The sequence below is a fragment of the Ruditapes philippinarum genome, unplaced genomic scaffold (genome assembly GCF_026571515.1).
Source record: "Ruditapes philippinarum isolate M1 unplaced genomic scaffold, ASM2657151v2 ctg646_1_1_1_1, whole genome shotgun sequence".
In the NCBI taxonomy this organism is placed as follows: Eukaryota; Metazoa; Mollusca; class Bivalvia; order Venerida; family Veneridae; genus Ruditapes; species Ruditapes philippinarum.
The window spans coordinates 210,001-232,984 of record NW_026856735.1 but is presented as its reverse complement, the minus strand read 5'-3'; the positions used below and the strand labels follow the sequence as shown (position 1 = coordinate 232,984).

At 33.9% G+C, this 22,984-nt stretch overlaps 2 protein-coding genes across 2 annotated transcripts in view; one reads left to right on the top strand and one right to left on the bottom strand.

Moving 5' to 3' along the window:
- Window positions 1–242: 242 nt before the first annotated feature.
- On the top strand, window positions 243–10,382 carry LOC132747522 (uncharacterized). The gene is made up of 8 exons (XM_060736923.1): window positions 243–401; window positions 1,632–1,940; window positions 2,732–2,797; window positions 3,114–3,175; window positions 5,346–5,412; window positions 7,014–7,097; window positions 7,644–7,870; window positions 10,283–10,382. Exons 1-8 carry the CDS (start codon window positions 314–316, stop codon window positions 10,298–10,300), a joined length of 921 nt encoding a protein of 306 aa, XP_060592906.1. The 5' UTR covers window positions 243–313; the 3' UTR covers window positions 10,301–10,382.
- A 6,936-nt stretch (window positions 10,383–17,318) lies between these two features.
- The window catches only part of LOC132747521 (uncharacterized), a 14,023-nt gene continuing 8,357 nt past the window's right edge, over window positions 17,319–22,984 (bottom strand). Inside the window, exons 2-3 of the mRNA XM_060736922.1 lie at window positions 19,717–20,235; window positions 17,319–19,207 (exon numbers count right to left, since the gene is read on the bottom strand). Coding sequence (XP_060592905.1) covers window positions 17,820–19,207; window positions 19,717–20,209 — 1,881 coding nt within the window. The 5' untranslated portion in view covers window positions 20,210–20,235 and the 3' untranslated portion in view covers window positions 17,319–17,819. The remainder of the gene's footprint in view (window positions 19,208–19,716; window positions 20,236–22,984) is intronic.

The window sequence follows — 22,984 nt, the reverse complement described above, 5'->3', positions numbered from 1 at the left end:
CCGTGACTTATTATCTCATGACTTGCCTAGTCCGTGACTTATTATCTCATGATTTGCCTATTCCAGGACTTATTATCTCATGATTTGTCCGGCTTTCTTCCACCATCTCATGATTTGCCCTGTGACATGGTTCTCGTAGATCTTCCATTGTTAAGTAAAACGATAATGAAATAAGAAGGAATATTTTATTTTGTTTTGTTCGGGCCTCATCATGTGCTATCACGGGTATAAATACTGGCTCAAGCCACATTTATATCACTATACTTTTTGGACCTTTCCTTACGGGAAGACGACATTTAAGCAGACGATAAGAATGCAGCTTCAACTTTTTATAGCTTTGTGTGTGGCCCTATGTGCTGTTAATGGTCACAGACCGGGATTCCAGCGACATTTCCCTCCAGGTATGTGATATTTGTTTATTATAAGAATTTTTCTATGGGCAGGGTCCGGGCGCTACGGTGACAGTAGTTCGACAAAAGAACGCGAACGCTTCAATGGCTAGACATAAGTGACTCTAGCCACCACTCATCATAAGCGCGGTGTCTCTGGCTCTAAGGGTTTTGACGCTCACCGAACCTAGACATGCGCAGTGCATCGACTATAGAGCCAAACAATTGTCAGCGCCTGAACCCTGTCATTATCAGATGATGTTAACTTTATATTTTGTGATTAGTGTTATCATATGATAAGATCAACCAGTATACGAAGGAAACTGGTCTGATCAGATATGTCTGTAAGTCTGACCGGTTACTTGTTAATATTTACTGTAAAACCAGTGAACAAAACTCATCCATAGGAGGCCGGACATGGGCCTTTAAAGACAAGTTGTCTTTATTTGGAGGTTATTCTACCGAATTTAATTTATGAATTTGTTAAGTCTTAGATTGGCTTTAGCTACAGAGATATTTTTACGCAGGTGGTCTTTAACATAGATTTGATTGTATGTGTACGAAAATGATACGACTTTCCCAGACATTTGTAAAGTTAATTTTGTTTAAACTATAATTATACAGATACTCTACAATATAATTTGATCCTTTTATAACCGTTTTCTTGCTTTGATTCTGTTTAATACCCACCGTAGATCTGGAAAGGGGAATATTGCAATGCCATTCTGCGTCAGTGTATCCGTTTCAATGTTTTTGAATCGGTTTGTCACTCATTTGATCTTGAATAGTACTATAATTCATGATTTCACTATGCATGAAAATGAATAAAATTGTAATTCAATATTTATAACGCAACACTTGATATGAAATTCCATGATTCCATTAATAATAAATGAGGCCAATAATATTGTAATGGTGTTTTATCACAAGGACATGTGCTTGGAACTTCTGCTAAATTGTTATAAGCAATGATACCTGATTAAACTCCACTCGTATCTTAAAGGAACATTATAGGAAGAAACAAACGTGAGTTATATCTCGCGTCGAGAAATATATTCAAAATAGGTTGGTTGAATTGATATCTTTAATATGTTTAGTTCTCAATATGTTCTTAAATATGCACATCCCTCGAAAGCAGTGAAAGTTTAAAAATCGTTTCAAAGCCAACTGTACGAAACGGACGCATGCACAATATCACTACTTCATTATGGATAAGTATAATTTCATTTTTTGTAATTTCAGGATACAGGATGATTGGTAACTTTTTGGAAAGAGAATCGGTTGGTCCATCTACCCCGGAAAATGTATCGCAAAATCCCACATTGGATATTTCCACAGAAAACATATCGCCAGAACCCACATCGGAAAGCTCCCCGGAAAACATATCGCCAGATCCCACATTGGAAAGTTCCACGGAAAACATATCGCCAAATCCCACATCGGAAAGCTGGTCACCAGAGACGACCAGCGAGTATCCCGATAATGATTATGATAGTGAAACAGAAGGTAGAGAAGAAGACTTAGAGGATTGGCCATATGGAATGATAGAAGGTAAAAGCTAAACTGTCCTTTTCATTTCTTTGGCAAGATAATATTCAGTACATTTATAGTGGTTTTAAGTATTTCGTGTGAAAGTCAAAACACCACTTTTTCTGCCTTTTATAACATATAATTTCACATCCAGCGTTACAAAACCTACATGTATATGGTGTTTTATGTGCTATAATATTATATATTATAGAATCGTCATTTAACGTGTTTTTGTCTCAACTAAAATGATGGAAAAATACATCTGAGACATAATGTGCCTTAATCATTTAAAAATAAGAAATTGCTGTGGTTTATAGACGGCTAGAATCACTCCCACCCTTCCCCACACAGTGGTTTTATCACGATTGAAAGTTTGTAAGGTCTAGAAAAGTCCATTCAGTCGTACATACATTTTCTGAAAGTAAGCGCTTTCACTATCCTCGATACGAACGATTCCGTTTCGTCACATTTTTGGACACTTTTTCATAAAAACAGGAACGTTTTAAAATAGTCATCGGATTAAAATTTAGAGACATATCTGTGATATTTGCATAGCAGTATTGAGATCATTTTCACTTTAAAAGCAATCGATACTGATATAGGAGTCCGCATCTTTTACAGCTTACAAATTAAGCAGACTTTGAGAAATTGAGCCGCCCTCAATATTAGTTTTCTATAGAATCTAAGTTTTTAAGGATCTTCTCAAAATTGCATTCAAAGGTTTTTTGTACATCGGAATTCAAATTTAGATAAATTCCTTATTATATCTTAATTGTTTTATAGCTCTGCATATTCTTTATTCTTTATTTTAGTGACAAGCGTCATTGGTAAATGTGTGATAGCAAAACATATGTCACAGAGGATGCGCAGCAGGAAACGTAAGTTGACACATTTTAAAACCGAAATGATAATGTTTCATTTGCAAATGTCTTCAATCATTTTTAAATATAACGTTTAATATAAGCCATACATCCTTTTGTTGACATATTTTGGTTTGTGTATTTTCGTTACGAATATTCAAATATAGAAAACTGTCCAAACAATTTGCTTTCATGTCTGTTTTCCCACCTACATGACTGGGTGTAGATATTTGAAGGAACATGGATTCTCATATGTCCCTATTATACAACCAATTACTGTTGAATGTGTTAAAAAACGTAAAATTTATAATTTTTGTACGTAAATATTTTGCAGCCAAAGATGGCTTTATGGATCGTGTTTGTCCACGTATGTTTGAAGCTGCCAAACTTTATACGGTGAGATGGAATATTATTATATAATAAATACTTCCAAGTTTGTATTTAACCCATTTCCCGATATACACGCCTTTTTCACACCCCATTTGTTTTTCAAAATTGTGAAAAATGCCTTATTTAGGCCCCCAACACATGTTTTTGTTTGAGAAATGTTGCGTAAAAAAGTGACCACTTTTTCGGCGCCACTCCCCATCCAATAGATTTATCAGGGGGTTTCCAGAAGGGGGATGTGCCCCCTTCTGATTGGGGGGGGGTTGAAGGGGGCGGGGTGGTAGACCCCTGATCGCCAAGAACATTTTGGACTTGTGAGAGGCTAAAAATGACCCCAGGTCGATCATAAGGTAACGCGTAACCAACTCTGAAAAGCCTTTGACTCTTTATCAATGCATTGAGAAGTTGCAGCACTTTGAAATCAATTTTGATGGATAAAATCAACGCAAAAATAGTGATTTTTGGCAATTTTGAGATGTCCCCTCCTTGTCATGGTAACAGGAAATAAGACTGAGCATGTCGTTACAAAGGCAATGGTCTAGTCAACATTTGTGCCAAGTTTGATTTGAAGCATTTTTTGTTTTATAGCAATTGGAATTGTATCGGTTTTCAATGAAAACAGCCATTTTTCACAAACTGCTCATGAAGTAATGGGTTTAATATCGCTTAACCTGAGATTTCTGGAATCAATCGCACCAGTCCGCTACCTTGAACTAACTAGAGTCTGAGATTATAAAGAAATTTATCTCCGGCCAAACTCAGATCTCGGGCATTATTTCATTGAACAGAAACTGTAACGGTATGTACACTAACCAATGACAATCTTAAGGTTTATCTGGAGGTATCACTCAGTTAGGTCAGTCTCGCATTGTATCATGGCCATCGATTGGCTGAAAAAAGTGCAGGGAAAACCGTAAGATTCAATTGGACATGAGGTGATTGGATGAAAATGGGTTATTTTGAAGTATGAAAACTAAATTAGAAAACCAGCACTATATTGTTTTCTGAAGAAAATGAAATAGTTCATAAGTCTCTATAATAAATGTTTGACTTAGATATTTGCATTTATAAAACGTGTATGTCAGTCCTGTGATCAGCAGAAAATTTCAGTGAAAAGGGGGTGATCCTCTTTGAAGTCATTTTGCCAAAATTTTATATAACAGGATCATTTTTATGTGTCGGGCATTTCAATCTGCTAGAAAAATCACCTCTTTAACATGAAAACTCCATTTGAAGATAGGATTAGGGACTATTTCTTATGATGCGAGTGTCTGACCAGAAGTTTTATAACTTTGAGGTGAGTACTGGTATCACGCAGAAAGTCATGATCGTACTGAGTAGGAAATGAACAAACGCTCTCTTAACCAAGAAAAGAAAATAACTTTAATTTACCATTTTGTATTAATACACTTTTGAGACTTTTTTCCCTGTCTTTTCATTAGCTTTTCTCTCTCTAAAAAAATAAAAAATAAAAGAACAGTTAATGATTGCTGTTGCACCGTCGTTATCGTAGTGGTCGTCGTAGTCGTCATGCAAAAACTTGCAATGCCTATCATGACAATGTGCAATTGTTAAACAAGGGCATAGTGTTTGGATTTGTTCGTGGAGTTATGCCCCTTTTAACTTATGATGCGTTTACACGACTTTCGGTGCTCTTGTTTTATTTTCAACCATAAATTTGGAGAATCGAACCAATATAACTGGTTAAAGTCGAAGCCTACTACCGATAACTAATTTATTCCTAAGCTACCAGTGCTGACCCAAAAACAACCGGTCTATTTGTGCCGTCTGATCATGGTTGGCACTGTCTGTCATAGTTTAAGTATGTTCTACGTTTGATTTTTTGCATGAAAATGATGACGGGTTTTGTTGACCAGTCAATTTATAAACTATTATGTTACTGTATGCAAACTTTTAACCCTGAGCCTGATAATAATGAGCACAAAAGACTTTACAAGTTATTAGACTGTTATTAAACCAGGACCAGTGTTTAATAAGTCTTACAACTTTTTGATTTCAATATAATGGTTTAGAATAAGACAATAAAGCAGACGACAATTTATAGCAGACGATAATGTTCTTTGCATGCAAAGGGGTAATATGAGAGGCACATGCTCTGTATGTCATTTAGTAGCCAAACGGGCGTAAATTTCTAGATATTCTGAATTATATTTTCCAGGAGTCTGATGACGTCACAAGAGAACACATGGAAGACCTTGCCGAAGAAAACTTTGGCCTCCTACAATGTAAGAATATAGTTCAAGATCACTTAAATTTCTACACCAAACGTATCAATTTTCTTATATAAACTTTCTTCAACAAAAAATCTTAAATGTCAATTTTGGAATGTTCCTTTTGTCGTTTTTGTTAAAGGCGCATAATGCGTCAGAAAACTTTCTTTCAATCTAAAAGGGCAAACATGAGTTTTATAACTGTTTATAATGGTTTGAGAGTAAAGCATTTAGCATGATTATCTCCTGGGGAATGTACTGCTGAATGTGAATTGCTTGTCATAATAATAGCAAGAGTGTAACAAAGTAATACATGACTGTATAGACTTCCATTCAAAATACTGAATTACTATAAATGTACCAATTGCCAAAGACAAAAAAGCAAAATCTGGTTGAGATAATTGGCCAATGACTTATTTTTGGAAACTATAACGGGACACCAAAAATTAAAAAAAAGCTTTTGAAAAATAAAAAAAGCATTTCTAGGGCAAAATCGGCCCTTAAATGAAGTAGAGACAAGCCTGTGCTACTGTAATAGCACAAATTATTTTCTGAAATAAAGAAATACTTTCACAGAATAAAGTTAAGATAGATATATAAAGAACGTGGTTTACGACAATTCAACACGATACTTTTCAAATCACTCGGCTGTTCTAATATAACTAAATAATAAAAACTCAAAGAATCATTTGAGCCGTGCCATGACAAAACCAACGCAATGCGTTTGCGACCAGCATGGATCCAGACCAGCCTGCGCATCCGCCCAGTCTGATCTGGGTCCATACTGTTCGCTTACCAACTCTATTACAAGTAGAGAAACTGATAGCGAACAGCATCGATCCTGATCAGACTGCGCAGATGTGCAGGCTTGTCTGGATCCATGCTGGTCGCAAGCCCATTATGTCGGTTTTGTCGTGACGCGGCTCATTCCTATTTGATTACAAACTGGTCGACAATACGTGTAATCTACATATATTAAAAAATTTATCTTAAAAAGTTAAACTTTCGTGGTTTTATCTATAAGATTATAAAGCATATATACGTAGCAAAAAATAGTGCAACACCGACGATATTAACTGAGCATTTTTAGCTCGACTATTCGAATTATAGGGAGACCTACAATACTCCCTTGGCGTTGCGTCACACTATGGTTAAGTTCTTGCTCGCAAGTTTGTATCTCCAAAACTACTAAATCGAAGGGATAAAAATTAACACACTTGTTCTCGGTGATTATCTAACATGATTCTAACAAGTCCAATAACACTGGTTTGCATATTTCTTTGCTATCTATGCCGATTTTCGTCTTAAATATTCTTTTTATGCGTGAAAGCTTGTATCTCAATAAATATGGATGGAAACGTCACGCACTTATTTTGAAAGCATAAAAGGGTACTGTTCAAGGGCCATAACTTTAACATGGTTTTTGACAGATGCATGGCCTTTTTGAACTTGGAAACATTTATGGTATAGAGGCTATAACAATAATTATTATTGTCGAGCACGCTGCCCTACCAACAGCCACTTAAATAGCCGCTTCGTTCATCCGTCCATACATCTGTATTGATATACTAACTTTGTTTAAATTAATTATAAAATTTTATTTTTTTTGTTTGCAGGTGTGAATCTTCTTGCTATTCGGGACCATGTTAAAGCTATCTTGTCCAGATTTCGTCCAGGCAAATTTAAGGACTCTAAACCTGGTATGAACATTATGTTAAGTCTTCAGATTCTACCTCTGTTTTGTACATTACGATCGAAATCTTCGCAGATAACTGTTACAAAATGCTAATCTGTATTACACTTTTCACTATCCTATCTGTTGACAATAACTTTATATGTAACATACAATAAGTTATTTAAGAAAATATCATGCCTGTTTATAATAAAACATTCGATCTCTATTGTAAAACGTTATTCAATATAAATGGATCACATTCACTACTATTTCTTGCAACTTTTAGGAAATGGTCTTTTATGCTGATGTTTGGCTCGAACCTGTGCAATGCATTGTTTATAAAGCAGTTCCGTTAATAATCACTGATTTGTTCGAGATGTTTAGTTAATGTATTACTTTCCCGTTTATATTCATGCGAAAGTTCACAATTAATCATTTTAACATTTTAGTAAAAGTGTACGCCTTTATACTGGATTAACAACTTTTTCCCGAGATTTGGATTTTAAATATCTCTTGTTTAAATTCCTCTTTTGCTGTGGCTTAAATACAAAGTTAATCAACCACCTTTCAGGTGTGAGTGGGGAATTAGGAACTACAGGGCCGGAATTAGGAGAAATGACAAAGGTTCTTTGGGAAGAGGCAAAAGAACTGTTTGACTTGTGCGAGGAAACCTATGCTGACGCTTTTGAATCTGTAGAAGAATGGGAATTTGGTTTGGAAAAAGAAATAGAGGAGGAATCAGAACCAGAACTGAACGAGCGTTATTTGAATCAAATTCTGCGTCAATTGTCTAAACAGGTTAGTCTTGTTTCATTATTGGACCTTTTCGGTGTTTTACAGATTCCTACATATTAGCCATCGTCGGTTACCCACGGTATATATTCCGTACATACTACATACTTCTTGTATGTAGTATGTATGGAATATGTACCGTGGGTAACCGACGATATGTAGTATGTACGGAATATATACCGTGGGTAACCGTCTAGTATGTAGTATGTACGGAATATATACCGTGGGTAACCGTCTAGTATGTAGTATGTACGGAATATATACCGTGGGTAACCGTCTATTATGTAGTATGTACGGAATATATACCGTGGGTAACCGTCTAGTATGTAGAATGTACGGAATATATACCGTGGGTAACCGTCTATTATGTAGTATGTACGGAATATATACCGTGGGTAACCGTCTAGTATGTAGAATGTACGGAATATATACCGTGGGTAACCGTCTAGTATGTAGTATGTACGGAATATATACCGTGGGTAACCGTCTAGTATGTAGAATGTACGGAATATATACCGTGGGTAACCGTCTAGTATGTAGTATGTACGGAATATATACCGTTGGTAACCGTCTAGTATGTAGTATGTACGGAATATATACCGTGGGTAACCGTCTAGTATGTAGTATGTACGGAATATATACCGTGGGTAACCGTCTAGTATGTAGTATGTACGGAATATATACCGTGGGTAACCGTCTAGTATGTAGTATGTACGGAATATATACCGTAGGTAACCGTCTAGTATGTAGTATATACGGAATATATACCGTGGGTAACCGACGATGCAAATTGGCTGACTGGCTATCCAATCACTACACTAGGAGAAAAGTCGCTGTTTGACATGGTTAACGGTTTTATTTGTGATACTGTTTGTGAGCAATTGACAGCATTGGTTAGAAAAAACGGGGGTTATTATTCCGCCACAAAAAAATTTGGAAAGGTCCGATATCCCCGTACAGTATCGATAAAAACAACTCACCACCGTCACATATGAGGAATTGTGGCAATAATTTCAGTAATTAAACTTTATGTACCAGTTTACAGTAAAATGAATTGCAACTTTTAGTTTCTATTCCTAGCTGTTGAAATATCGGAGAAGATATTTATAAAATTACCACAATTTGGAATTAAGTAATTAGTTGGGATGAAGGAAGAAGAAAAATCTTGAAACGGCTAAAAACGAGCAACTTTTTATATTAGCCTCTAATTAACTTAGTCATTGACCTACTTTTCGTTGACACGGGTAATAATTATCCAGATTATCGAATGGTATAGGATAGTTTATGCGAAATACTGTCCTCATAAATTTTCAATGTTAGGCATTCTAATTGGACAAAAATGTGGAACAAAGATTAGATGTACTGTACATTGCTGTGCTTAAATGTACTTTCACAATTCCTCAAATATGCGTAGAGTTTTTATGTTGTTGTATTAAATGATAGCATATACATTAAATATACAGTAGATCGAATGTTAAGTATTATGTATGATATCAATAAAATACTTTAAATATTAAAAAAAAAAATCACAAAATGCAAATGAATTAACAAAAAAAAAACTTGTTTATTTCATGACACAATTGTGAATAATTATATTGATACAACTGTTTGGCAGTAATGACTTGAGACTCGTAGCTTCCTTAATTTATGATTTACGCTTAGCATTTTAATAGTACAGATCTCAATGTACCTCTGCACATGGCATAGTGTTAAGAAAGATGGTGTTTTATTTACAACAGTTTTATTTCATTTCAAGTGTTATGCTGGTAATTTTATGTTATACATATACTTTTGTACCATACATTTAAATCCGTAAGGATTACTTCGGACGTCGATTATTACCCACAAACAGTCTTTGAATATTCAAATGTCTCGGCTCAATATTGCCAACAATACACATAATGTCCAAGCTAGAAACTAGAAGACAAAGCACTTTACAACGCTTTTATATGGTGGCTGATTTGGAAAGCGTTTGTGCGTCGTGTTGGCGCTAGCGACAACAGGACAAAGCGCGCCAAATGGCGCGTTGTCGGACTTTCGTTTTTTTGTCCTGTCGCTAACGATGTACGCCAAACGGCGTGTTGTCGCAATGTCACATTGTCGCTCGGTTCAAATCGGAGGATTGGCTTAAAGCCAAGCGACAGGGCGACATCTCTGGAGACAGGACGACAAGACGACAGCGCGACAACGCGCCGTTTCGCGCTTTGTCGTGTTGTCGCTAGCGACAAGACGAAAAGGCAATAACGATATAGGTTGCGTTGTCGCTATCGACAACGCAACACGCAATGTACCAAATCAGCCACCATATTTTTACGCAGCAGTGAATTTGAGGAAAAACAATTGACCATGAACTTTGATATCAAAACATATATTGCTCAGGGAAAATATTGCATTAACATATCGTTTTTGTATTTTCAGAAGTCACGAAGAGGATGAGAGAATTAAGCTATATGTTAAATGACTTGTATTGTAATATGAAATTTACTTACATTTATGATTAAACGAGATTGTCTCTTTGCATATTTTCTTTGTCTTATTTTGTCCAGCTTTAGAAGTGTGGGGTTCTGCCAATCGGATTTTAACTTTCAACTGTTATGTTAAGTCTCTGCCATTGCGCCTGCGTCAAAGTTGGTTCAACATTTGTGTGCTTATTTTGATCTCATTTACCAATCAAATAAATGGACATTTCAAGTGTTTAGCTTTGCTAAAATTTTTAGTTTCGTCTTTTTTTATTCATTTAGCTCGATTATTCTGCAAATAGTGGAGCTAAAAATGAAAAAAGGCGAGACTAAAATTTTAAGTCACCCATTTAATGCAGACACCCATTTGTTGGCGTCGGCGTCCCTGTGGTTAAGTTCTTGCGTGTAAGCAAGTATCTCCATAACTACTGAAGAGAATGTATTGAAACTTCACACACTTGTTCTCTGTGATTATCTAACATGATTGGTACAAGTCTCAATACTCTGATTTGCTTTTTTGCATTATTATGCCCCTTTTTCAACTTAAAAATTATTGGTTTAAGTTTTTGCGTGTAAGCTGGTATCTCCATAACTACTGAAGGGAATGGATTAAAACTTAACACACTTGTTTTCTTTGATTATCTCACATGATTGGCACAAGTCCCATAACTCTTGATTTCCTTTTTCATAATTATGCCCCTTTTTCGACTTAGAAATTCTTGGTAAAGATTTTGCTTGTAAGCTGGTATCTCCATAACTACTGAAGGGTTTGTGCCTTTCTTGGGACAATTTTATGCATTCATAATAATAAAGCAGTGATTTACTCGATAAAACATCTTAAAAACAAGCCTTTGTACCTTTTCAGACAATTTTATGTATTCATATAGGTCAGCATTATATATTATACTGAATGAAACACTTTTGTGATAACTTTTTCGAATAGTCGAGCGTTACTGTCCTCCGACAGTTCTTGTTCATATTCAATATCACAAACAAAATTAATGTTTCTGTAAAGCTAACGACTTATGTATTGTTCACTCATTTACATGTTCGAATTATTGTAAGGTAAACTTACATTTGAGTGTTAATATATATCTTTTTCTTATTTTCAAATAGTTTCAAAAAAGGAAAGAAATAGAAATTTGAAATAACAAAATATATTCAAACAAAAGACAAAGTAAATAATCTGAGAAAAACAATAAAAATATAACCATAATAACATAGCAGAGCGTAGGGATCGAACCTATTATGAGTTCACATTAAAAGTTACAGTAACGTTGATTTACCTCCTGAGCCATTACGATGGTAGACATTCTTCTTTTTGAGTTACACTATATAGTAATTGACGCTTTCAATATCGAATAATATGCAGATTTACCCTTTTAATTGACTTTCCCATGTACCGTCGGACCAAATCATCCTGGGACGATACAGTCTTAACGTTGGTTCACTACCATGAACATTAATCGGATTTCCCCGCCCCCTTAATGAAATCCATAACGATTATGTCAAGCAAAACAACCATCTCCTCGGTTCTGGATATTGCTGTTTATATCCTTACAATTTACGTTAACCGGAAAGAAAGCCATACAAATTACTAGTCATAGATTACACCGGAAAAGAGCAATTCCTGTCAATGAAGACTGAATCTAAGAATAAATGTTATTTCATTTTCTATAATTTTTACTTAATCTTAATCATCGATCATTTAAGAAGTGTCAGTAAATTGGTTCTCAAGTATGAAGTCGTTAAGTGTTTTACATGACATGGTTGTTTAGTACTATATAGCAATTTCAGTTAATAGTCGACGTTTTATAAATGAAGAGAAACGAGTAATTAGATTTTATGATAACTTCGTTAGTATTTTATCCATTGGAACAAAAAATAAAAAATGTCGCCTACTTCATACGTGTGCTGATATTAACTGTGCTTAAAAACAATACTTATCAAGAATATATTAGAATCTAAGGTTCACCGGTTAAAGAAAATTACAATATTGCTTCGAATCTCATTTCCCCAGAAGAATATGTTTTTTAAGTAAATTGGCAATAAAATACCCAGTATCAAATAACCAACGATATTAATACTGATTTTCCTTCATTTTAATTAGCCATGAAGATTAATTTGCCTTCTCAAGTAATGCCTGACGTGAACATTTTCCCGACCACTGCATCATACCTTGATAACTTCTGTAATAACACGGTCAATAAAATACGGAAGATATACTATCGTATAGCAATCGTACATGAATCATTCCACATTTAATGGCATTAATTAAATGTTACTATGTTTATTGATCAGTTATGAAGTATACAAGACTTAAGGACATAGATAGTTCAATCTAGTTGTTTATTCAAAGCTTGTTTTCGACAATTGTTGTTGCAAATCAACACCGGACACTACAGGGACCGTTGCACTGTATCACTAACCGGTCAACAATATAATCAAAAAGTTTGTAGTCTGTACATTTCTAACGGCTAGATATACAGAATTAAGGGAAATGTACTGACGCTTTTTTTGTGATACATAGGTTATATAAAAATATACTTACATGAACTATAACTTCACTTGTTGAAGGTACATTATGCCCCATCTCAAATATTTGTTTAGTTATTATATTTGGTGCCATGTTATTGTTTCCCAGAAATTACTCATTTGCCATTTACGTCAACCATGTATTTTGCTAATGCTCTGTACAATTATAGTGATTATTTATATGGAAGTCAAAGTACTACTTTGATTACATTTTGCTACAGTTACGACAAATAATTTTAGATTCAGTGCCTCTTTCTTCAGGTAATAAGCTTCTTGCATGCTCAAAACAGTTATAAAAACGTTACAAAATTCACGCTTTCCCCTTTTAAATTAAGAATTTTTCGTGTATGTTGTGTTATTGCATTTTGTACAGACCCAATACAGTATTAACTGGAAGCTGTATGCCTCCAGATGAGCCAAAAGTATTTCAAGAAAATCTAAGAGAAGTGTACTAGTTTAAGATTTTAGAAAAGTAAAAGATTCAAGCAATTATTACATGCTATTGTTTGGTTTTATCAACCTGTCAATTCCATACTAATTACACGGTCAATGCACACACTATATTAATCTTCGAAAGATTTTCGGTAATTTCCGTGAGATGTACGAAGTGAGATTTGATTCAATATAATTTGTGCCTATGAAGCAATTATACAGAGCGGTATAGCGCAATAGGGTAAGCTATGGGTTAATGATTTCCAAGTGTCATACGTGTTGCAATTATTTTTGGTAAAGTCTAAACTCTTTTTAAACAATATGCTTTCAGAATTAATATTAATAAATAATTTGGATGAAAATTAGAAAATGTCATTTCAATGGCGTAATACACATTACAAATCGAGAAATGTTTCTTAGTTAATTCATATATGTAGGCAATATTGGAAGCACTCGGCCTTTCCATGAAAATTTACTGCAAAAATAAAGAAAAAGAGTAGGCCTTAAAACAATGGCAAACGTAGGGATTGAACTACAGACCCCTAATATATTAGACACTCACTCTACCGCCTCTGCTATCGCGGATTTGACAAGGCCTATGCATTAAGCTGGTGTGACTTTTCAAAACCTTCGTTATTTACTCCATATTAATTCTCGTAAACTACACGGACAGAACCGAAGTGAAATCGAATATTTAAATGAGTGCTATAATGTATTCAAAATTGACAGGTCAATTAAATCAGACTACTATTTGCAATTAATGACCAATTTTGCAGTATTTGTGACCATATTTCTACTGCGTGATAAAATCAGTAAGGGATATTTTTACATATGATTACCTCTTTTTTTGTAATTTACGCAGACTGTTTACAAGTGCCGTTTGCAACGTGTAAAATACGTTTTCTGTCCACTAAAGAAATGTTTACCTTTAAGTACACATGTACGCAGTTTGACCAATCTCGATACAGACCTAACATTTAATGTTTATCTTGATATCCCCAAAATCAATATTGAACGATTCCGAAAATGGATCTGAACAAGTTGATGGTTCTTTTCATCTTAAACAGCCCTTACTATGTATGTTATTGGGTAGCAGTAAGAAATAGAATAATAAAGTAGTACATTCAGTTAAAATTTGCAAGTACAAGAACAAAACTCTTTATTGGTAAGATAGGTTACAAACATGGTAACAGCATGACGATTTATCTAAAATATTATCAATATGCATAGGACATTCTTAATTGTCATTGAATAATCTTCAGTTCACCAATCAACAACGACAAAGCTTAAATCGGAGAGAGTTTCTAAAAAAGGCTTTTCAAGCTTCATACTCAATCTGTACAACTTATCGATTGTAAATTATCATGTAAATGAAATGTTTACAAATAAAATATTGTTTAAACTAAAGCTTATATTCTTAACCTCTAAGAACCTAAAGTGATATTAGGCTTTTGTCACCGGTATAGAAAATGACCAACCTTCTTGATCATGCATTCTAACCAGGATCTTAACTGTTGCCTTACTTTCAATTTTAAAATAGACTCTTCCAAAAATAATAGCGGTATAAGTCCATTTAAAAATGTAGTAGGTTAAAGTGAATTAGTCTATAATTGAAGGTCTGTTATACAGGAAATAATTACGTTAGTAGTATTCTGTATGAGAAATAAAAACAAACCACGAAATAATTATACACGAAATAGTTATATGGATGTTGTTGGCAAGTGAAAGATACATGATCCGATATTGCATATACAATGTATAAAAATATTGTATTGTATAATTTATATAATATATTTGTATAAGATAATAAAATGTTCTAGAACGAAATATTATCATTCATTTTATAATCACTTAGAACTTTATTAACAATTTCTTTTCAAGTAATACTTTATAAGAATATCAAAATGATACATTACATTCTTTCTGTCAATATTAGAAATAATTATAAAAATGTGCACATTGTAGACCAATCCAATTTAAGAATAACTCACTACGGTGACTCATTAAGTTACACACCGTGCATATTCATATTTGATATATGACACTGTGGAAATTGTGAGCAACAGAGTGATCAAGAATGAGTCGATGCTTCAGATTATTCATCATATTCATTTCCCCTTTATTTGACGTTTAACCTAATATGTCAAATGTTCCTGATGTATCCCCGGACGTCAGCGATCTCCGACATTTTTCATGAAGATGATCGTGATTCATGCTAGCTGGATTAAATATTGAGCTACAGAAATATTTTCATAATTGACATCGGCTCTGTTACAATTCGAGAGAGAAAACTCCTCGAGATACTAGATTGGTAATCCTTTAAGCAGTGAATTGCTGATCCCTGATCTCGAGGAGAAATTGTTTAAAGGAATTGCTTCTTGCCTTATTTCAAGTACTTGCTGCATGAATAGATCTAATATTTTCATTTGTGGTGTATAATTAATTAATCTATAGCGATGAAGCGACTTTTCACTTCTAAGACTTTTCGGTAAATCAATATAACTCTCATATATTCATTACCAGGAATAATATATGCAAACGTAAAATTTAACAGTTCATTAAAACAGTTTGTGTGTTTTTGTTTCAAGTTAAAATAAACAAACGCACAGACAAAAAAGAATATGTTTGTTTCTAGAAGTTATTGACTTATAAATGTTAACCATTATTGCCGAAAATTGTACGCTTGAAGTAAGTTACCTATTCACCGTAAGTTATTCATTGCGAGACATTGTATGGTTAAATAAGTTAAATATTCATTACCAGAAATTGCACGGTTTAAGTACTTTAACTATATTCATCGACAGAAATTGCACGGTAAAAGTAAATTAACTTCTCATTGACAGAAATTGCACGGTAAAAGTAAGTTATTCATTGCAAGAATTTAAAGCTAGTGTACAAACCTATTTCTGTTTCAAGCAAAACTAGCTGTTTATTACTAAAATTGCTTAAAATTTTCAATACTATTAAGCCAGTTGAGTTCAATCACAGGATTTACGCATGTTCAAAATAACTAAATCAAATAAACTATTCATTAGTAGCAAATAATATGCTCTGAGAAAGTTGAAAACTATTCATTACTAGAAAGACTATGTTACAAAATATAATTATGTTTCAAACAGTTACACATCATTCTCTTTTCCCTTTTTCTTCTTATTAACATAGATAATTCGATTGATACCCTGCTGTAAAATGGATGCTGATCAGTTTAATATGTCATTCGGAGAGATCAAAGAAATTTCATGGATGTAAATTAGGCCATTGAAGTGAGTTGAATCGATTTAATCAGAAGCAGATAATATAATACTGTTATTCAGCTTCAGATGAATCAGCCGGCTTCTTTGATCCTTCCGTGACAGAGTGTATTTTTTCCAGTTGGTAAAACTTTGCCAATTTGTATTCCAAACACGTAAGGGTACTAGTTTAATGCTCGATTTTTTTTTCGTCTTTTTTTTCTTTTTAAGAAAATGTAAGAATTCTTTCGGAAATAAGCATTGTTTTTTGTCAAAGATTGTACATTAGGGAATTATTAAATTGAGAGGAATCGAGCAGGTGCTCACGTGACGTGCATCTTTATGAAGGTTGCCAGAAATTATGTTTGTATGGGGAAAAATAAACTCATGGCAGCATTTAAGTAATGTAAGGGAATATGAATGCAAACTGTAATTTTTCTTCAACGAATGCTATTTATCTAATGCTATTTCTCCTTAAACAATGCCGAGACTGTGTAAAAAATACTTGATTTTACTTGAATTGAATTTTGCACTAACCATTAAAATGTTTTCGATGACGTTCAGTCCCTGACTTATTTTCCCCAAAGAACAAAAAGTGAAAAAAACAACTTTTTATTTGAAGTAAAAAAATTCTCAACGTGCTTATAAAGAAAACTGCTCAAAGCAGTTATTCCCCTTTCCAATGATAACATACCAAAGGGGAGATCACTGCACGGACATACTAAAGGGAGTTGATACAGAACGAGTACTCTTCCTAAATTTGAAATGTACAATTATAGAAAAGAATACAGATTTGTCAGTTTTTCTTCTTTTATTTTTAGAACTAAATCTACATTTATAAATATGTTTTAACAAGTCCATTTGATTCACATATACATAATAGTATTTGCAAACAACAATAACAACAACAACATCAACAAATAAATAACATATTGCACAAAACTCATCAAATCTTGTACCATAAAAACTGAAAAATATCTTACACAACATTTGGTCCAAACGATTTCTTGTCATTATTTCGGATGCTGCATTTTTATGCAAATAATATATCATCAGTTTCGTTTAACATCTTTTTAGCATCAATCGTTCGTTATTCAAGATATAAAACATAGAAAGTAATTCCTTATTGACAAACAATAAAATTTACTTAATTTAGGCCTAAATATATTAAACAATGCATTTTAGTAAGACTTTTCCATATACATATAACATGATTCCCTACCGACAATCTTCAGATTTTACTTCATTTAGTCCTTGATATATTCATAATGCTTCGAGACATAAATTTTATCTAGATCATTAACATTCATTTTGCACTGTTTCATCTGTTGCATTTCCTCTCCGTTTTGAATAAAGATTCTGTAGAGAGAGGACAGTACTGTAGCTAGCTTGTAGGCGTGCACTCTGGTCTTCGAGTCTCGTTTTGAGATTATGTAACGTCTGCTCTATCAGCTTCTTTTTCTTGTCCCCGGACAAAAGTCTAAAAATCTTCATTTGGTGTTCTCGAACCCTTTCTTCTAATATAGCCTCGTGAATCTTACGCTGGACAAATGTTTTCTCTTCTCTGAGGAGAACGACTTTTTCGTCTAGACTCAGCTCTATGTCAGCTAACGATCTTGACCTTCTTCGACGACAGATGCACTCCTTTTCAGAAATGTCTTTTCCTTTATTTCTCCTGTACTTCACAGAATTGTATCTTTTAATTGGCGGTTGGTATGAATCCGAGTTGTTGTCAGCCAGACAATTGTCAAAAGTGGAATCATTTTGACTTGGAATGAATTGTGGGAATTCGAGTATTAGCGTTTGTGTCATGGGTTCATCGTCCCATTCCAAATCACTCGTATCACTGAAATCACAGCTAGTGTCTTTATCTTTAGACATATCACTGTCACGTGATTGGTCCATATCTTGTGCTGAGACGGAATGCTTTACAAGTTCACTTAAATCGTTTGTAGATGATTCAGATACATTGGCTATGTCATTTTCCTCACTAAATTTATTTTCCGCAACTTTAGAAACGTACTTACTTTCCGAGTTTGCTCCAAATTCTTCATCAGACGACAGGAAGTCGCTGTCAGGGGATACACTTCCGTATCCGGTATCGATAGATTCTTGCATGTTATTATTCGAATCGCCAAAAGTTAATTCCACGTCCTCTTCAAGCTTCGTTTCACATGTGGCTTTGTCACCACAGTCAATCTCAGAATGATCAGGAACGTCTGCGCGGATATTGATGATGGAATTAAAGCTATCGTCACGCGGAAATGTTGAACTTTCTAAGAGATCATCGACGTTCTTTTCGTAGGCGAAATTTATCTCATACTTGACACATTTAAGGAATTCATTTAACGGTGAGGTACAACTTGAAACATCAGTTTCGTAATTTGAATCATCTTTGAGTAAACTATCTAAGGGCGAATGTATGACATTGTCAATTTCAGGTAATTTGCTCTTCTTTCTTATTGTCTTATACAGGTATTCCCCTCCGTTGTCGTAAAGTTTTTTGCTCGAACCGTCATGTATTATTCCGTGTTCTGGTATCCCAGCAAGCCCGTTAAATGAGGCCGACACTTGTTTCTCTCCCTTCAGATAATCTGAACTGTAGGGTGTTAGTAAAGGGAGAGTACTCGGCCGGTTTATATTTAAATGTTCATTCGCACAAAACTCCTCTATTTGCTGGTATTGACCTGTAAATATTTAAATAAGAACACAAATAATCTACTGGACTGGCTAATTTGGATAATGCTTATACATTTTTACCATGATTTATACTATTAGAACATTATGTGATATAATGCGATATGATTATATAATATGATTTGATGTTATAATGATATTGATATAATACAATTATGATAGATAATACGATATGACACGACACAATACAATGCAACATGTATATTAACATTGAAATAACACATAATTAGCACTAAACTGCACCACGGCACAGCACAGCGCAATACAACGCAATCATATACAATGAATAAGAAATTTTATTGCTAATTCATGTATCAAAAGCTGTGGAGTATGTACCTTGTAAGAACAAAATATTAGTAGAGCTATTTAAACACATTCTTTAAAAGCAATGATCTATAAAAGTAATTACATACGCCATTGTTTAAAGGTTATACATTACAAAAAATGGAAAGGAAAATGATCAGTAAACCTCAGTCTTATGAATTGAAACTTAGTTTACCTGTAGGACTAGGAGTTGACCTTGGTGACGGCAACCATGGATTTGTCTTTATACGGGTTCTTGACCTTGGAATGGTATTCGGAGTCCCCAAACTTCCGACGCATGATCCCGAAAACACCTCGCACGACATCTGGTTGTTATAAAGATGATCACCGATACATGCGCATTGAGAACAACTGCACGCGCTGTCAATGTCTATTTTTAGCTCTTTGAAGGGGAATCCCTTTGAACACGTATCGTCATTGGATGAACTGTCGAAAGTGTCAAACACTGTGCCATTGCTTCTACATAAAATATATCCAGGAAACTGCTCAGAAATAGCTGTTTCTGCGGCAAAATTGTCATAGAAGCACGGAAAGTTTTCCTGATACAAGTTACTATTTTTATCTAAACTGATGTCACGTGGGTAATCAGGATGATTTATCTTCGTCTTCTTCTTCTTCCTGTTTCGAAGCCTCGGAAACAGACGAAACTCGAATTGTCTAAATTTCATGTTGATTTTTTAAGACTTCAATATGTCTGAAAAAAAAAGACAAAACATCGGTTGAATATTTTATCATAATTGTGTGTCACTGAGGCCAGAGATATGGGTGGTAAACACTTTTTTTTCATAACAAAAGAAGGTAAAGAAGGTACAGGTCGGGAAGAAAATTTAATATTATTTTTTAATAGTTATGCTGGCATTTTGATGTCATTATTTTATCATCATATGATTGTTATTTTACTCTCATGCAGGTACGTATTTATTATCTTATCATCGCATTAACATCATGGTTTTATCTTTCAATTACGTTTTCAACATTGTGCATTGTACAAGGGCAACGAAAGTAATGATTTCCCTTACTGACCACCGTATATCTCGCGTAATTCAATGGAACAACTAGTGTATCCTGCGGACCGCTTGAATTAGTCATGTTACAATATGTCTCACGTGATCAAATAATTCCCTTACGACAACTTCGGCTCTGTTAAATTGGTTTTATATCCAAGACGCCTATATCCCCATCGGTGCTTTAATTGCCAGCTCATACATTTTGATGAGATGGATCAGCTCAGATTTTTACGTTACAATAATTGCGTTATACGTCTTCTCAAAGGACGCAATTATTTAATTGACTCCTAGTGGAGTCGGTAATAAAACTATAGGGCTAATAGTTATATACCACTTAAATATACGTATGGCATTTTACTAACGAGACTTTACAAAAGTTCTAGAGAAAATAATAGAAGTATAATGTTAATAATATATAACATTGCTTTAAATGAACACACCAGTATTTTGAGGCTTATGTAATTGAATAATTTGCCAGTTTTGAGTGGTGTAATAAAATAAGGAGGTGTATTTGCACAAAATGTATGAAAGTCGTTTCCTATTAAAATTCATAATTTAGTAAGAGAATACTACAAGAAAAGCATTGATGCAAAGCATCAAAGGGCGTCCAAGCAAGAAATGCAGCAAGTGAAGATGAACTAGTACACATATGATGACAAGATATTCTTATAAACTACCAGAAATGTATACCACTTATGAATGAGCGGACGAAAGACATTGTTCATTATGAACTTTGATTGGCATGCTAGAGATTAGAATATTACTTGTTATTTCTTTATGATCGTGGTTATTAATAGCAACGGATATACATGTATGCAATCATTTATAATCCATATGTGTAACGCATGATCAACACGTACCACACATTTGTCCCTTATTATGTACATGTTATCGCTATTAGCGAAGACCCCCTTAAGGTATCTGTTCACACTTTAAGTTAGTAAAAATATGACACTGGTTATATTACCATGTTGATCATGTTGAGCATAATTGTTTATTATACAATAATTGTAATATCTATTAATTTTAATTTAAAAAAATACAAATTTTATGAATATTGTTTTCTTTTATTCTTTTTTGTGTTTATGTGCTATTTTAATACTGAGTTTTTACTACTCTTTTTTATTAAAATTGTAAAATAAATTTTAAGAATTCAATTGTCATATTGACCGACGATGATAAGTCAAAGCTTAACTGGAAAAAGTCAGTAAATTATGGTTTATCTTTCAATACATAATAGTGTTTATTCTTAAACCATGTACATGTACATTGTATTTTTCTTTATCATTTTTTAAATTATCGATCAATTGAATAATTCATAAAATCTAATTTGTAACTTTGAATAATTCCACGGCATCTTTACTAAACACGGATAACAAATTGAATAATTAAATAAAATGTTTCAAAGTTGATAATGTCATTTTAATACCATAAAAAATGTACCTTTTTCTCAATTATTGTACATATCACGGATTTATATTACATATAAATCCGTGTACATATTTATTGTTTTTATCTCATATAGATAAAATGAAACATGCTATTGTTGTTTTTTTCTAATTGTAACGATATCAAACATCTACTCCAAAACCGGGAGAGACCGGACAATATAACGTGTGGTACTATTCGCCGGTCACTAGTAAATCCTGGTCAAAATAGACCGGGAGAGACCGGCATTTACCGATAGGAGTGATAAAAAGATATATCTATAAATAGGTTTTTGGAATATTTAGGTCATCAACTGATCATTCTAGGATACATGTACAACAATAACATACCATGACATGATAACCGACTGTGTACTACAAAATGATAAATAAAAAACCCCGAAGAGCGCGATTTATTGACGGAAAAGGTTATTTCATTTGTAAATGTTTGCATTGCGAAAATTCATTGTAACATATCGCGACATTTCATTCTTATTTAATAATCAAGCACCCTCATACCGATCGGAATTTTCGGCTTTTATTATGACCGACTAAAAGGCTCGAGAAGTTGCTGTCGCCCTTTCACAAAATCTGATCTCATTCCATAAGAGCGCCGCGCTTCGGCGCGGACGCCAATAAACGCCATTGTTGCCGGCATTGTAGCGTGTCTTTAAGTTTTTGATCTTGTGCTATGCCTATGCTATGCGATGTGCAGTGATTGATTATAATATGCCTATGTTTTTATGATATATCTATGCTTTTTATGATAAGCATATGCTTTTTTAAGATAAACTTATGTCTTGTTTATGTAAGTCTGTTTCTTTTGTGATATGCCTTTGTTATACACATTACATTGTAAATATATATATTAGCTATGCCAATGGAAAACCCGGAATTTGCCTATGCTACTAACATGTTCTGCTCTTTCATGTTATGCGCGAAATACATCTGATGACTGATTAAATACTTTGTAAATTCCATTACGATTATTCTGATTTTGAGGAAACAT